This window comes from Bos javanicus, chromosome 13 (genome assembly GCF_032452875.1).
Source record: "Bos javanicus breed banteng chromosome 13, ARS-OSU_banteng_1.0, whole genome shotgun sequence".
Taxonomy (NCBI): Eukaryota; Metazoa; Chordata; class Mammalia; order Artiodactyla; family Bovidae; genus Bos; species Bos javanicus.
Window position 1 is genome coordinate 33,608,875 of NC_083880.1, and position 14,841 is coordinate 33,623,715.

Below are 14,841 nucleotides of genomic sequence, written 5' to 3' on the forward strand. Positions count from 1 at the left end.
TTTTTTTTTTTTTCCCTTCTTTAAAGCTGAAAACCCGTCAAGGAACTGAATTGCTGATTCAGTCTGACAATGACACTGTTATCAACGATTGGTTTAAAGTTCTCAGTAGTACCATCAGTAATCAGGTATGTGTTTGACTTAGGGTTGTTGTTTTTTTTACCTTAGAGCTGTTTAATCTTTCTTCCTTTTTTTTTTTGGCTATTTATTGTATATCTAGTTTCCAATTTATGTGTGAAAAAATACTTTTAAAAAATGCATATTTGACAGTGATCAGTTTAGCAATTCCTAGGGCCTGATGGGGCTTCCCCATTGGCTCAACGGTAAAGAATCTGTTTGCAGTGCAGGAGACATAAGAGATGCGGGTTTGATTGCTGGGTCAGGAAGCTCCCCTGGAGGAGGGCATGGCAAACCCGCTCCAGTGTTCTTGGCATGAAATCCTGTAAACAGAGAAGCCTGATGGGCTACAGTTCGTGGGGTCGCAAAGAGTTGGACATTACTGAGTGACTGAGCCATGAGCACATGAGAGGCTGATGAGTGATTTAACATTCACATTTATAGGATGTTTGCCACCAGTAGATTTCATGTAACTGTCACATGAGGCATTGGTTCAAAAAGAAATTAGCTCCAGAGGCAGGGCCAGCCACTATGCTCTATTGTCATCTTGTCATCAACTGGAAGTGCTGGAAATCATACCGTGTGGTGGAAACTGGTACTGAGCAAAATGGTGAGATGAATGAAGTCGTCTGGTCATTCGCACTTTCTCTTTCCTAGTAACTTTTCTACTTACAGTACCCTTGTGTTCCTGGTAAATTTCTTTTCATATGTATTATACCTAAAAGAACTTCATATTTATATTCTGAAGCTGAGTTAGTAAGAGCAGTATTGAACAACTTGAAGCTGCACTTTCTTAGACTGTATTCCTACCCCCTCAGCATATGGAGACATGGCTCCTGATTAAGGATCATATGTCAGTGACAGAAGTGAAAGGAAAGCGGATACTTAGGAGTATAATGATTTTAAGCTAAATGGAGACAGAAGAAAGTTGGGGAATCACTGGCTTTAGTAGAGATTGAGGTGTCTCTCAGAGACTTTGTTAGTAATGCTTCATTATTCAGGTTTGTGATCATATGCAAGTGTTCTCTTTCTGTGGGTCTCAGTTTTTCTACTAAAAAAAAAAAAAAATTGGACTGGATTGTCTCCAAGTATCCTTTTATGCTCCCAAATTCTGTGATTCACCCAGTTTAGAACACCCAGATATTAAATCTGAATTTTTTTTTTAACTCTTCCACCTCCAACTTTTACTCTTCTAGTAAATTATTCACCAGTCTAGATGTGAATTATTCCTTTGCAGTCTGTAATACTGTATGAAATTTCTGAACCTTGTCCTTTTTCATTTATTTCTGAAACCATGGACAGGTCTTTAAATTTTTATACTACGAGTAAGCCCCGAACAGTTTTCGTTAATTTCACCTTACACCATCCCACACCAATCCATTCTTAGTGCCACTACAGTATAAACTTCCTAAGTCACTTTTATAATCCCCTCCTGCTCAGAAACCTATGATTCGTATTAAAGTTCAACAGCCTGAGCGCAGTCTGTCTATCCAGATGTACCTTTTCCTCTACCCAGAATGGGCTTTCTGCTCTAGTCACAGTAATCCATTCACTATCCTTTGAAAGCAAGGATATTGCTGTTCATTTACCAAACGCGTGAGTGTCTTATGCACTGGGATGTAGCAGCATGCAGCCAGACGCGTAGAGCTTACAGTCAAAGGCAGAAGACTACTGAAGACAGACAGCCGAACAGTTAATATAACGAACGTGTAAAGACTCCGATTATGTAGAGGCTAACACTAGTGGAGGGATCAAGGGAGGCCTTGTGGAGAAAGTGGTTTTTTTAAATTAAGGCCTCCAGGTTCAGGGAATAAGCCAACTGAAAAGGGAAGACTATATTATTGATTATAAAAATTTTAAATGTATACTGTTTGCAGAGTAGCAAAAGATACTGAAAGCAAGAGATGGGCAAAACTTCTTCAGGGAAAAATACAAAACTTTATTGAGAGACATTGCCAAATCTTAATTAAATGAGAAGTATATTGTGTTCATGGATTAAAAGATTCAGTTATATAAAGATATAATATTCTTCCAAATGATTTATAAATTTTTAGGTTTGAGGTATTTGGATCTCCTTCAGAATCCCAGTGGGTTTTCTGATAGAACTTGACAAGCTTTTTCTAAAATTCATTTAGAAATGCAAAGGACTAAGGATAGACACCCTTGCAGAAGACTTGCAGTTTCATATGTCAGGCCCTGATAAAGCTACCTATCCATAATGGGAGAGGTACACAGACCCGTGGAACAGAATAAAGAAGCTGGAGACAGACCCACATACCTTTCAGTGTGCCGGGACAGGGTGCGTGCTGGTCAGCTGGAGGCCCAAGGAGAAGCCGGAGCTTTTCCTTACACTGTGCACAGAAATGGATTCTTGGTGGAATAAGGATCTCAGAATGAAAGGCAGAGCAGTGTTTTCAGTTTTGAGAATTCAGTCTGCTTTTTAACTTGTAGAAGTAAACTTAGTTAGGCTTAAATGAGTTCTAGGGTCTGGGAGTAAGGATGAACTGTTGACACAAAGTGCAGCTTTAAAAGACTGTTGCTGTGAAACGGTTATGGTGCCATTGCAGGTAAGCTTTGTCTGTCCTGTTACCAACAGTGTAGCCTCATCCTGATCTGTCACTGCAGGTACATCCTGACCTTCTAACAGTTATCACTGCCACTTGATCAAACGATTATTACTGTCACTTGAGGCAAGATAGTGTCACTATTAGTACAAACCCATTATTCTTGTGAATTATCAGTAATTTTTTTCTTTATTGAAATTCAGAATTAATGCCATCAATGGGGGAGAAAAAGTATTTTTTATAATATTTATCAAATATCTAAATCATGGATTCTGTATACTAAATAGTTCCTTAAAGTCATGTGGAAGAGTTGATCACTGATCATTCTGAGAATTGCATCTAAAGTAATCGTAAAAGTAATATGTGTTTGGAAAATCTCTACCTAACAGACAGTAGAACCCGATGAAGCAATTGAAGAGGAGATACCAGATTCACCAGGAATAGAAAAGCACGATAAAGAAAAGGACCAGAAGGAGCCGAAGAAATTGCGTTGTAAGTTTTTCTTTCCCAGTTTTGCTAGTGGTTTGAGTAAGCTCATTATTCTCTTAGCTCTTCAGAGTGTAAATGCTGAGTGGAGTCACCACTGTTACAAGAGTGTAAGGTTCAGTAGTAGCAGCCTCAGTGTTTCCGTGTTCTCTATCTTCGTTTACTCACTGTAATTTTTCACCCTAATCATATGCACCCCAATGGCAGCATATATCGCATTACCTTTTCAAGAGAAAAAAAAAATGTACACAACAGAATGCACTTATGTTGAGGTCTCTAGGAAGCTGAATTTTATGAACTGAAAAATATGTAATTACTGTTTAAGATCCTTACACATTAAGAAGTCAAAAGTTAGGGGATATGTACTGTAGTTCCAAACTGAACACCAGGCAGCCGCCTCTGACTCATGGATGTCTATGCAGGTAGGTGCATGAATTTAACCTCCAGACGACATTATACATACAGGACCAGAGTGAGCCAGCAGTTTCAGGGATTGCATTTTCTAAAGCAGGCCTCTTGTAAATTACATAGTTTAAACAGGCCATTAGCCATGACTCTGAACTTTGTTAAATCTATTTGAACAGATCCACATTTAACTCGGAACTTTTGGTCTTCACAGTAACTGAAGGAGTAGAAAAATCAGTTCTTTTGTTCTTTTACATTCTAATTGTTCAGGCCTATTACTGACACTGTCACCGTATAACAGTGTAAACACATGAAAATTGTATTCTTTTAATCCTTTCCTCACATATTGTTTGTGCTCTCAACTTTCTTCACATATAGTTATTTTCAAGAAGTTTACTTTTCAAATTTGTGTTATGGTAATCAAAAAAGAAATCAGGACTACAAGAAATGTAGAACATTTTCCAGGTGATCCCATCCTTAGCTCAGGGTAGGGATACTTATGATGAGTCTGAGTTCAGCTTGAGGCACAAATAATGGTGATGGATATGTATATACATATATGTGTGTACATATGAGTACATCTTAATATATATGTATACATACACAACCCCCAGCTCCCAGTTGAGTAAGGATCAGGAAGGGTGGAGGTTTTGTTTATGTTTTATAGGATGGTTTCTTTACTTTTTGCTCTTCATTTTATGCTCTAAAACTGGGGGATAGTCTAAGACTATACATAGCATCATTTATTAAATAATGAGTATATATTAGAATGGAAAAGGAAATGGCAACCCATTCCAGTGTTATTGCCTGGAGAATTCCAGGGACGGGGCAGGAATCTGGTGGTCTTCCATCTATGGGGTTGCACAGAGTCGGACACGACTGAAGCGACTTAGTATAACTTACAAATGTCTTGGCACACGTACCAAAGAAGGCACTGTTTGTGGCCAGTGTTTTCCATTCTAATATATACTCATTATTTAATAAATGATAGAAATGGAATGTTTTGTGTGGTGTATTACTTTGAAATTGGGTCTGTGTTAATTTAATTCTTCAAGAGTTACTCTTTAAACCATATTAAAGTTAGAATAATTGATTTACTGTGATTTTTATATATGAGATTAATATACTTTGAATGCTAGGTGGAAAATTTTTTATCAAAAAAGCGTTTATCTTATGAAATGCTTAATATCTATCTGTCTTAAGCTGCAAAAGTATCTAGCATAGATTCTTCAGAACAGAAAAAAACCAAGAAAAACTTGAAGAAGTTTCTTACACGACGCCCCACTTTGCAAGCTGTTCGTGAAAAAGGTTATATTAAAGGTAGGTAGAAGTGATGTTTATAGCAATGAACTTTGGCCAGAATCAGAAATAAGACATTTTACATTTATAGCTGAGTAATTTCGAAACAGTAAAAATGTTTTCATTCCTTATTCATTATCAGTTCAGTGATTGCAATACATTTGAGTAATTAAAATTGATTTTTAAATGCATGTGAGTTTAAAGCATTGAACAGACGTAAATACCAAATTCAGTTTTTAGAAACCCTGCACCAGAGGAACTACACAGATGTGATGGGTTGGGTGGCAAACTTTCAGAAGACAATTAAGATTTTTAGTTTTGAGATACACAGATCAGAAGAAATATTGAATAGTCACTAACAGTAGAAAAAAAAAGAAGAAAGATAATGAACAATTTTATTCTTGATTGTTTGCCTTCAATTCTCATTTAAGGTAATTACAAAATTAGTATAAAGTGCTTTTTCCTAACTAATTTTTATATTTTTTTCAAGTGTAAGGGTCACAATTCACTAATAAGATCTTTTAATATTCTTTAAAATTACATGGGCTGTGTATACCTTTAATTCTTAAAAGTGTGTTTAATTTCAAAGGTAGAATTTTCTAATACATAACTCAAAAGACATTTGTTCATCAGTAAAAAATATAATAAAAGGTAGCATAATATATATATTATGCCTGTCTTTTGTCAAGATTCTAACAAAGACTATTGTTGGGACATCTGTTTGCAAAGCATGTAAACTAAAATATAGAAATAAGTTTCAGTAAACACTACTATGTGTAAAATGGGTAACTAAAGAGAACCTACTGTACAGCACGGGGAACTCCACCCAGTGCTCTGTAGTGGCCTATAGGGGAAAAGAATCTAAAAAAGAGTCAATATATGTATGTGTAACTGCATAATTTTGCTGTACACCTGAAATTAACACAACCTTGTAAATCAACTACAGTCCAATGAACATGTTTAAAATAAGCAAAGCATTTGCTGGGGAAAAAAACGTCTATAAAGATGAGATACAGACAAGGTAACTTAAAATAGTGATGAGTTCCACGAAGAATTGAACACAGTGATAAAATAGAGTGACTAGAGTTGGGTTACCTTAGGTAGCATAGTCAGAGGGTTTTTTTTTTTCCCCCAGTATTTATTTATTTGGCTGCTCTGGGACTTTGTTGTGGCACACGGGATCTTCAGTTGCAACATGTGAACTCTTAGCTGCAGCATGGAAAGTCTTAGTTGCAGGATGTGGGATCTAGTTCCCCAGCCAGGGATTGAACCTGGGCCCCCTGCGTTGGAAGCATGGAGTCTTAGCCACTGGATCACCAGCAAAGTCCCAAAGAAGGTTCGTCTAAGGAGGTGACATATTAGCTGAGACTAGGAGTGATGAGAAGCTCCATCTGGGTGGGGAGATTGATCCTGTCCTCTGCACGGGATGAGAAAGTAAGAAGGGAGTCAGGGACTTCCCTGATGGTCCAGTTCTTAGGACTTTGTGCTTTCAATTGCCAAGTGCAGGTTCAGTCCTTGGTCAGGGAACTAAGATCCTGAAAGCCACGAGGTGTGGCCACCAAAAACGAGCAGAGGAGCCAGGCAGGAGTGAGGGAAGGTGTTCTGGAGCTTCATGAAGAAGGAAAACCATGTGGTGAAATACAGTTGGAAGCAGTCAGCAGAGTACAGATCAGAAGGGCATGTGTCGTGGTGAAGTGCACCTTTGCAAGGATGCCTCCTGTTGAGCTCCCAGTGGTTTAGCCACTTTGTGAACTGTTATTTCTTAAAATCTCTTCCAGATCAGGTATTTGGAGCCAATCTTTCTAATCTGTGTCAGAGAGAGAATAGCACAGTGCCAAAATTTGTGAAATTATGCATTGAACATGTCGAGCAATATGGTAAGGAAAAAAAAATTTTTTTTTAAATGTTAAGCACACCAGCCCACTGTTTTGCCATTCAAACCCCTAGGATTTTTGATTTTGAGTGTTGGAACCAGAAGTTCTTTTTAGTTGTAAATTGTCAAGAAAAGCATGTTTTGCAAAAAAAAGAAAAACTTACTCTTTTGTACTGTTTCAAATTAAGAGCTTTGCAGTCATCTGTTGAATGTTCAGTACTTAGGGTTGATTAAGGATATGGTATTCCTTGAAGCCATTTGGAGTTGATATTTGCTTAAAATGAAAGTGGTGATTGTGAAACTGTGTTTAAGAAATGATTGGACAGTATTGGAGATGGTGTTTACTTACCAAGAGAAAGTTTCTTCTGTTTATAATAAAAATGAGATGACCTTCCAAAACTGCTAAGTCAACTATAAAGTGTCCAAATAGACAAATCCTCTTTATATCATTTCTTGTAAAAGAAGACTTAAATTAATTTCTGTTTTGGTTAATTTTAGCATGTTATTTATTAGTGTTATTTATACTAGCTTTTAAAATAACAGTATTTTGACTGCAGTCACATTAACTTACATCAGAATGTCATTAAAAAATTCTTGTGTAATGAAAATGTTTGCATAAAATGTAATTACTGCTGCTTACGGATCTCTTGTCTGATCTTTATCAGCCCTACAATAGAGAAGCCATGGTCCTTGCCTTTACTGGAAGTTAAATGAATAATAAGCACATTAGATAATGTTAATATGTGCATCATCATTTATTGAATATTTGAACTTTGGGGGATTTCATTGTGTGAGTTTCAAATGATTCTATTCTACATAATAAATAAAAGAAATTAATAGCTATCTCAAATTATCAGTTCTTCTTTTAGAACCATCATTTTAGTTGCTGGCTTGTATTAAGTCTATTGGGCTTCTCTGGTGGCTCAGATGGTAAAGAATCTGCCAGCAATGCAGGAGACCCAGGTTTGATTCCTGGGTCAGGAAGATCCCCTGGAGAAGGGAATGGCTAGCCACTCCAGTATTCTTGCCTGGAGAATTCCATGAACAGAAGAGCCTCGTGGGTTACAATCTATGGGGTTCACAAACAGTAGGACATGACTGAGCGAGTAACACTTTCACTTTATATTAAGTTTATTATAAACACTGACTCTTGAGAGTCCCTTGGGCTGCAAGGAGATCAAACCAGTCTAAAGGAAATCAACCCTAAATATTCGTTGGAAGGACTAATGTTGAAGCTCCAATACTTTGGCCACCTGATGCGAAGAGCTGCTTGTTGGAAAAGACCGTAATTGCTGGGAGAGGTTGAGGGCAGTAGTGGGAGAGGTTGAGGGCAGTAGTAGAAGAGGAAGGCAGCAGAAGATGAGGTGGTTAGATAGCATCACCGACTCAATGGACATGAATTTGGGCAAATTCTGGGAGACAGTGAAGGACAGGGAAGGCTGGTGTGTTGCAGTCCATGGGGTCACAGAGTTGGGCTCGACTTAGCAACTGAACAACAGCAGTAATTTGACAAACATTTTTTAGAGGGTGCCTTAATACGTACATTTACACTATGAAATGATATATGAAGAAATGGGTAGGCTGATTTTATCTATCAGCTTTCTTTACTGTTTGATTTATCCTCAAGTGTTTGTTGAAGTTTATCATAAATTGTTAGTATTTCAAGGTTGAGATGATTTCTGTGAGAGGATCCACAGTCTGCATGATAAAGTAGATTTGTTGCTGTTTACCAAACAGTTCAGAGTGAATCTCCACTCCTCTTTCCCTGCCAAGTAGCTATAAAAAGCCATTGAGAGGAAAAGAGAAATTTTATTTTAGGCTAAATGTTAATAAATAAGAATTCTAAGACATGAAAGCATCTGTAGATGAGACCAACAAGAACTTCAGTCTTGAATTATTGTTATTTGTCTCTTAGGACTGGATGTTGATGGGATTTACAGAGTTAGTGGCAACCTAGCAGTGATCCAGAAGCTGAGATTTGCAGTCAACCACGGTGAGGTCATATTCCCTGTTGTTACATACAGAAGAATCACTCATACTGTTAGATTTGGTTTAAAATAATTTCCAAGAATTTCCTCTTCCTTCTCTTTTGCAGATGAGAAATTGGACTTGAAGGATAGTAAATGGGAAGATATTCATGTCATCACTGGAGCCCTCAAAATGTTTTTTCGAGAATTACCGGAACCTCTCTTTACATTTAATCATTTTAATGATTTTGTTAATGCAATTAGTAAGTATGTAGTTGCACTCAGTTTCCCCCCAGATGTTGAAAACCCTCTGTACATACGGATCAAGCTACTGCAATTCCTTTTGATCTTACTTGAAACAAGTTTTTTTCAAAGAATCGCTTCACTCAGAAATTTTAAATGTGACCACCAGGTGTCACTGCGTATCACCAAATACCAGGTTCCAAAACACCCTGTCACGGCTTTCAGTTTCATGCAGACTCTCCACTCTTTTTTTTTTTTTTTTCAGAACAAGAGCCACGACAGCGTGTCTCTGCTGTGAAGGACCTGATCAAACAGTTGCCAAAGCCAAATCAGGACACAATGCAGATTCTGTTCAGACATCTCAAAAGGTAAGAGTTTCACGGCGGGAGAGAAGGAGTAATTGGGGAAAAAGAAGGTCAGAGAAGTGCACAGACATGCTATGTGGTGTGGGACCCCAGGGGCCAGGCGACCAGACCCAGGTTCAGAGCCCAGCTGTGCTGCTCTGCTGTCTTTGTAACATAAGAAAGATAACGTCTCTGAGCCCCAGTTCCTTGTAGGCAACATGGTTTGGTATAAAGAATACATTAAAGTTAATTTCATATGTGAAACTTTTATTAATATATAATGTCTAGCATGTAGTAAGTGTTCAGACATAGTTGCTTAAGTTAATTATTATGGAGATGAGATTGGTTATTAAGAGAGGAATATTCAGTTACCTTAAAGTCGGGGTAATTAGGTCTAAATTACCATATAGTTACTTTAAAACTTCGGATAGGAAGAAGACCAGTTTTCTAAAATACGTGATCACAGCATGAGATTTTTTTTTTTAATAGCAAAAATGAGTAAATTTCAAAGTTTATTCTCTGTGCTCTAATGAGATTTCCCTGTCACTTCAGTGGGGGAATCATTGTTTTCTGAATTATAGCAGGTGTTCAATTATACCTGTCACCTAAGTTTATCCAAAAGAAAATTTTCCATATTATTCAGAGTGAATTCTGTTTGGTTAAATAGTTTATATGTACCTTAGGGAAACGAGCATTATTTCTCTTTGCTGAATGCAAACTGTTTATAACACTGAAGAATTTCCCCATTTTTAAATTTTCTCTTTTAACAATTTTATTTTCCTCTTAGAGTTATAGAAAATGGAGAAAAAAACCGAATGACCTATCAGAGCATAGCGATTGTTTTTGGTCCCACTCTGCTCAAGCCAGAGAAGGAGACTGGTAACATAGCGGTCCATACTGTCTACCAGAATCAGATCGTAGAATTAATTCTTCTCGAGATAAATTCCATCTTTGGACGCTGACACTTACTGAAGACAACCTGTGGAATAGAAGCTGGATTTCATCAGATTCCAGATCCTTGTACCTGACGTATCTTATGTTTGGACCAAGCAGTGACTCTTTGATTTTGCACTTTTCTGAGGGATCAGAAGGGAACGGAAGAGTCCAGATGTGTGTTAGGCCCTCATATTTGCTGCTTTGTTGCAAGTTGATAAACCTGTGTGTACCTTTGAATTAATTTTATCCTAAATGTTTGCATTTCACACTCTGAATTTCAGTTAAAAAAAAAAATCAAAACTTGCGATTCTAACCAGTCATATACACTGGATAATTTGGTAAGAATACATTTTTTTCTCCTTAAACTGGAAAACGTAGAATTTCTTCTCATGATTTGATAGGTTCATTACTTGATAGAACAACGCTTACAATCAGTTATTTTGAAAACGCTCCTGGGCATTTTAAACAAAGTGAAGTACGTCTGTTTCGAAACCTGTGTATTTCTTTCCAGGGTTTCTGCATGCAGTGGCGGTCTGAGTGCTAGGACTCATTACAACCCAGACAGCATCCCTTGATGAAGGCTGGCTGTCTTCACTGTGTAACACAGCAGCACACTAATAGTACTTAAAACACTGTGATATACTAGAGTTGAATTTAGCATAAGCCAGTTCAGGGTATTTTTGGGGCTGTCTATACTACACTGACTTGTAGCTAACAATCCTAATTCTCTCTAGTGCCATATTGAGTGCTTGGTATGACCCTGTGGAGAAGCCAACTTTCTTTGATGTAAGTTCAGGCTGAAGACTGTCCTTTAGCTCATGTATATAATTGTGTTGTATAGTCTCAGAGTGCATTCTAACCCCTTGTTTCTAATCACGATACTGATCATTCTTCTCTGTGAATATTAGGTTTCCTCCAGAAACAGGCTGTTATTTGAGGAAGTTAACTGTGTGCACTTTTAGATTTTAATTACATTTACAGCAAATCACTGTAATGCAAATGGTACTGGAAAAATGCTGAATAGACTTGCTAAATGGTAAATGCACTACAAGAGGAACCTTTTAGATTATTTAATATGTACAGAATACATTAGAAAAAAATTTATTACAGAATTCTAACTCTGCAGTATGAATAGTGGAAACCCATATGTAAATTAGATAGAGGTCAGATCGAAAATGACATTGCTAAATCTGAGAATTTCTTTTTACATTACTAATGTAGATCGGTTTGTATAATAAAACAGGGTTTGGAAGGTTTTGTTACAGAGAGCATGGTCTGCTGAAGATTTTTTTAAAATGTATTTTTCTAGATTAACTGCTGTAAATGAAATGTCTAATCCGAATAAAGAAAACTATAAGAGGTTTAGAGATTTTTTCCATTGGAAATGTGCATTTTGGTTTTTAATTTTGTTTTGCTTTTGCATTTACTGGCACACTTTTTATAATACCTCATTTTAAAAAAAATCCAGTGAATCCGGTATTTCCTGTGGCAAATACGTCTCCCTCATTTCACGCCTTTCCTGCTCCCCACCACACTAGTGCCCTCTCCACCCGCCCCGCCCCTGCCCTCTGTTTCTTCATCAGTATTTGAAAGTGAATGATTTGTAACCAAGACTCTTTTTCTTAGAATCACATTTACAATTTACAGATTCGTTTTCTTGGGAACAAATATTTTTTGTATGACCTGTCTAAAACCCCTCGCCTGAGTTTTGTGGTAAAAGTATTGTTTGTGGTTGTGATCTTATTAAATTGATAACAAACTAAGCTATTTGACAGCAGTGGGAAAGCAGATTGTCTTGGGCAGGGAGAAAAATCCCCCAGATAAGAATGTTTATATTTGCCTAAAGATGTCCATAACCGTATACAGTATGCCCTAGGCCTGGCCTGTGTAGTGATTGTATGCCAGGAAAACAATTAGATGCAAATCAGTGATGTTCTTTCTCTTGGTAGTTACAGCATATCAAAGAATAAAATTGTCCTGTGTTTCTTGTTTCAAAGTACACGTGTGTATGTGAAGTCTTAAATGTTTTAATAGTCCATGGCTAATCAGCTTATTGTAATATTGTATGTACAATGAGATCAATGTCTTGTGTTTTCATCCTCTGTGAATTAAAAATTCTCACTTGTTTTGTCATAACAAAACCAGTAATTTTTCCTGTCTTGATAGCTTGATTTTTAGTAGAAAATATATTAAAAGCTGAAATAAATTGTCAGTGAAATTTCATTTACTAATAGACTTTCTTTCAGAGTGTCATTTAAAAAAAAAAGTTGGAAATGGAAAGAAAAAAGTATATTCAAGTATGTTCTATTTCAATACAAGAAAATACGATTTATTATTTTATTTTATTTTTTAAATTTTATTTTATTTTTAAACTTTACATAATTGTATTAGTTTTGCCAAATACTGCCGTAAGAAATTTTGCCTTTTACTTTAGAAAAAGTTAGTTAAGAAAAAAAGCATTGTTACCTTTTAGGTAGAGGCAAACCTATAGATTTTTTTTCTCTTATGTGAAAAGCACAAATGGAATAATTCAGCCAAACTTTGGGCATAGACAGTTGTGTTATGTATGCATACACACATGTATGTGTATGTGTGTCGTTCAGTTGCTAAGTCCTGTCCAGCGTTTTGGCACCCAGTGGACTGCATCACGCCAGGCTCCTCTGTTCATGGGATTTCCCGGCAAGAATACTGGAGTGGGTTGCCATTTCCTTCTCCTGGTATCTTCCTGACCCAGGGATCAAACCTGTGTGTCGTGCATTGGGAGGTGGATTCTTTGCCATTGAGCCACCAGGGAAGCCCGAATGCATCACTGCTTACCTACAAATGAAAACTCATCGATAATAATAATGGTAGATACCTGGAGACCTTTGTACTGTTTTAATTTTATCCCAAGGTTCTTTGTAAACCTGTAATATTAAATATTAAGATAGCAATGAGAGGAAAAAAAGATTATTCCATAATTGTGCCCCGAGATTTTTTTCTCAGTTCATGGGAGAGGCTTCTGATTAAATGTTTACACGTGCCGTTTTTCACGACACTGATTTCTCCAACATCTTTAAGCATTTAGAAGAAATACATAGAGGAACCTACAACATGTCTCTTTAGTGAAAAAGAAATAAGAGTAGTCAGATGGGTATCATCCTCTCACTGGTCTTATAAAAGTCAACTACTCCAGTATTGCATCCATATAGAGTTGAAAATGGGTAGAAAACAAGATTTTATTAAGTTTCCTGGTCTCTCAACTCTAGCCGTCTGCACTAACGATCCTCTTTTATAGAAAGCATGCCTAGTTTGCGACCGAGGTGTTTTAATTAGTGAGTTCGGCGTGTTTGTTACAGTCCCTGAGTGGAGCATTGTTTCTGTTTCTGTTTTTAAACGGTATTCCAGTATAACTAATACCATCATGTTACCTGCAACTTCAGTTTGAAACCGAAAAGAAGAAGGCAAAGGGGCTGCAAAACAAGATCAGCAGCCTTACAATGATGGTGATTAGAATCTGTTGAAAATTCACAAGCCCAGAGCCCAGGCACTGCAAAGTCAGCCCTAGGCCTTGGCAGAGAACGGGACGTCCAGAATGCTAATAAGACCTTCTGTAGCTACGGAAGGCAGGGAGTTCTCCTGAAGAATCTCAATTAGGCTTCTCAACTGAAATTTTGTGGACCAGGGGTGGCTGTAAGTGTATTCAGCTGGATTGAGCTTTTACAGATTAGCCTTGTGTGACTGTGGCACTTAAATGAACTCTTTCATTTCCTTCATTGCTTCCCTTCTGCAGGAAAAAAAAAATGCAAAAAGCACTTTCATGATACTCATAAACAGAGCACGTCGAGAACAAGGTAACTGTTTAATGCACCACCACAATATGAATCCAGAAAAGTTTGGTTTCTTAATTTTTCTCGTCAACCCGCCCTTCCCTTCATTTTACTTCCTCTCCCAGTGTTTTCAGAAGAATAGCCCTTGGTAAAGATTTTAACTGGGAGCCAGATCTTCTAGGTAGTTTTTTCTTGTTTTGTTTGCTTGCTTGTTTTTGCTTTTAATATTTAAAAAAATTTATTAATTTGGCTCTGCGGGGGTCTTAGTTGCTGGATGTGGGAACTTTTAATTGAGGCATATGGAATCTTAGTTCCCTAGCCAGGGATCAAATCCATGCTCCATGCAGTGAAAGTATGGATCTCAACCTCTGGACCAGGGAATTCCCTAGGTAGTTCTAATTGTTGTGGCTCACAGTGGAAGTAGCAGTGAAACCTGCAAGTTGTTGTGAACCCTGTGATGTTGATGAAATCTGTACTGACATCAGAATGAGATGTGATGCTGTGGAAGCTATCAACAAGGCCTGTGCATAAGTAGAAGTTAGAACAGCTGTCAGGTCAGGGTCATGACTAGTGGGGACTCAGCCTGGTACTCAGGGCCTCCTCCTGGACATTGAGAGATTGTTTATATATTTGGTCAAGAGAAATGGGTATCTTAACACTTAAGTAAAACTGAGTCTCATCGATGGATCAAGCAGGACAGACCTACTGGGACCTCACATTCACAGTCTTAGGTTATGGAGGCCCAGAATGTGTGTGCAATCCTACAGCCGGAGGGCTGGGCAGTCACTCAGAAGGATGAGC

At 37.5% G+C, this 14,841-nt stretch overlaps 1 protein-coding gene across 14 annotated transcripts in view; it reads left to right on the top strand.

The window, feature by feature from the left end:
• The window catches only part of ARHGAP12 (Rho GTPase activating protein 12), a 118,096-nt gene extending 105,642 nt beyond the window's left edge, over nt 1-12,454 (top strand). For all 14 annotated transcript variants that reach the window (XM_061436192.1, XM_061436190.1, XM_061436197.1 and 11 more), the window contains 8 exons: nt 27-125; nt 3,068-3,170; nt 4,773-4,889; nt 6,647-6,745; nt 8,657-8,734; nt 8,837-8,971; nt 9,217-9,319; nt 10,083-12,454. In XM_061436192.1, coding sequence (XP_061292176.1) covers nt 27-125; nt 3,068-3,170; nt 4,773-4,889; nt 6,647-6,745; nt 8,657-8,734; nt 8,837-8,971; nt 9,217-9,319; nt 10,083-10,257 — 909 coding nt within the window. In that variant the 3' untranslated portion in view covers nt 10,258-12,454. The remainder of the gene's footprint in view (nt 1-26; nt 126-3,067; nt 3,171-4,772; nt 4,890-6,646; nt 6,746-8,656; nt 8,735-8,836; nt 8,972-9,216; nt 9,320-10,082) is intronic.
• The last annotated feature ends 2,387 nt before the right edge of the window (nt 12,455-14,841 follow it).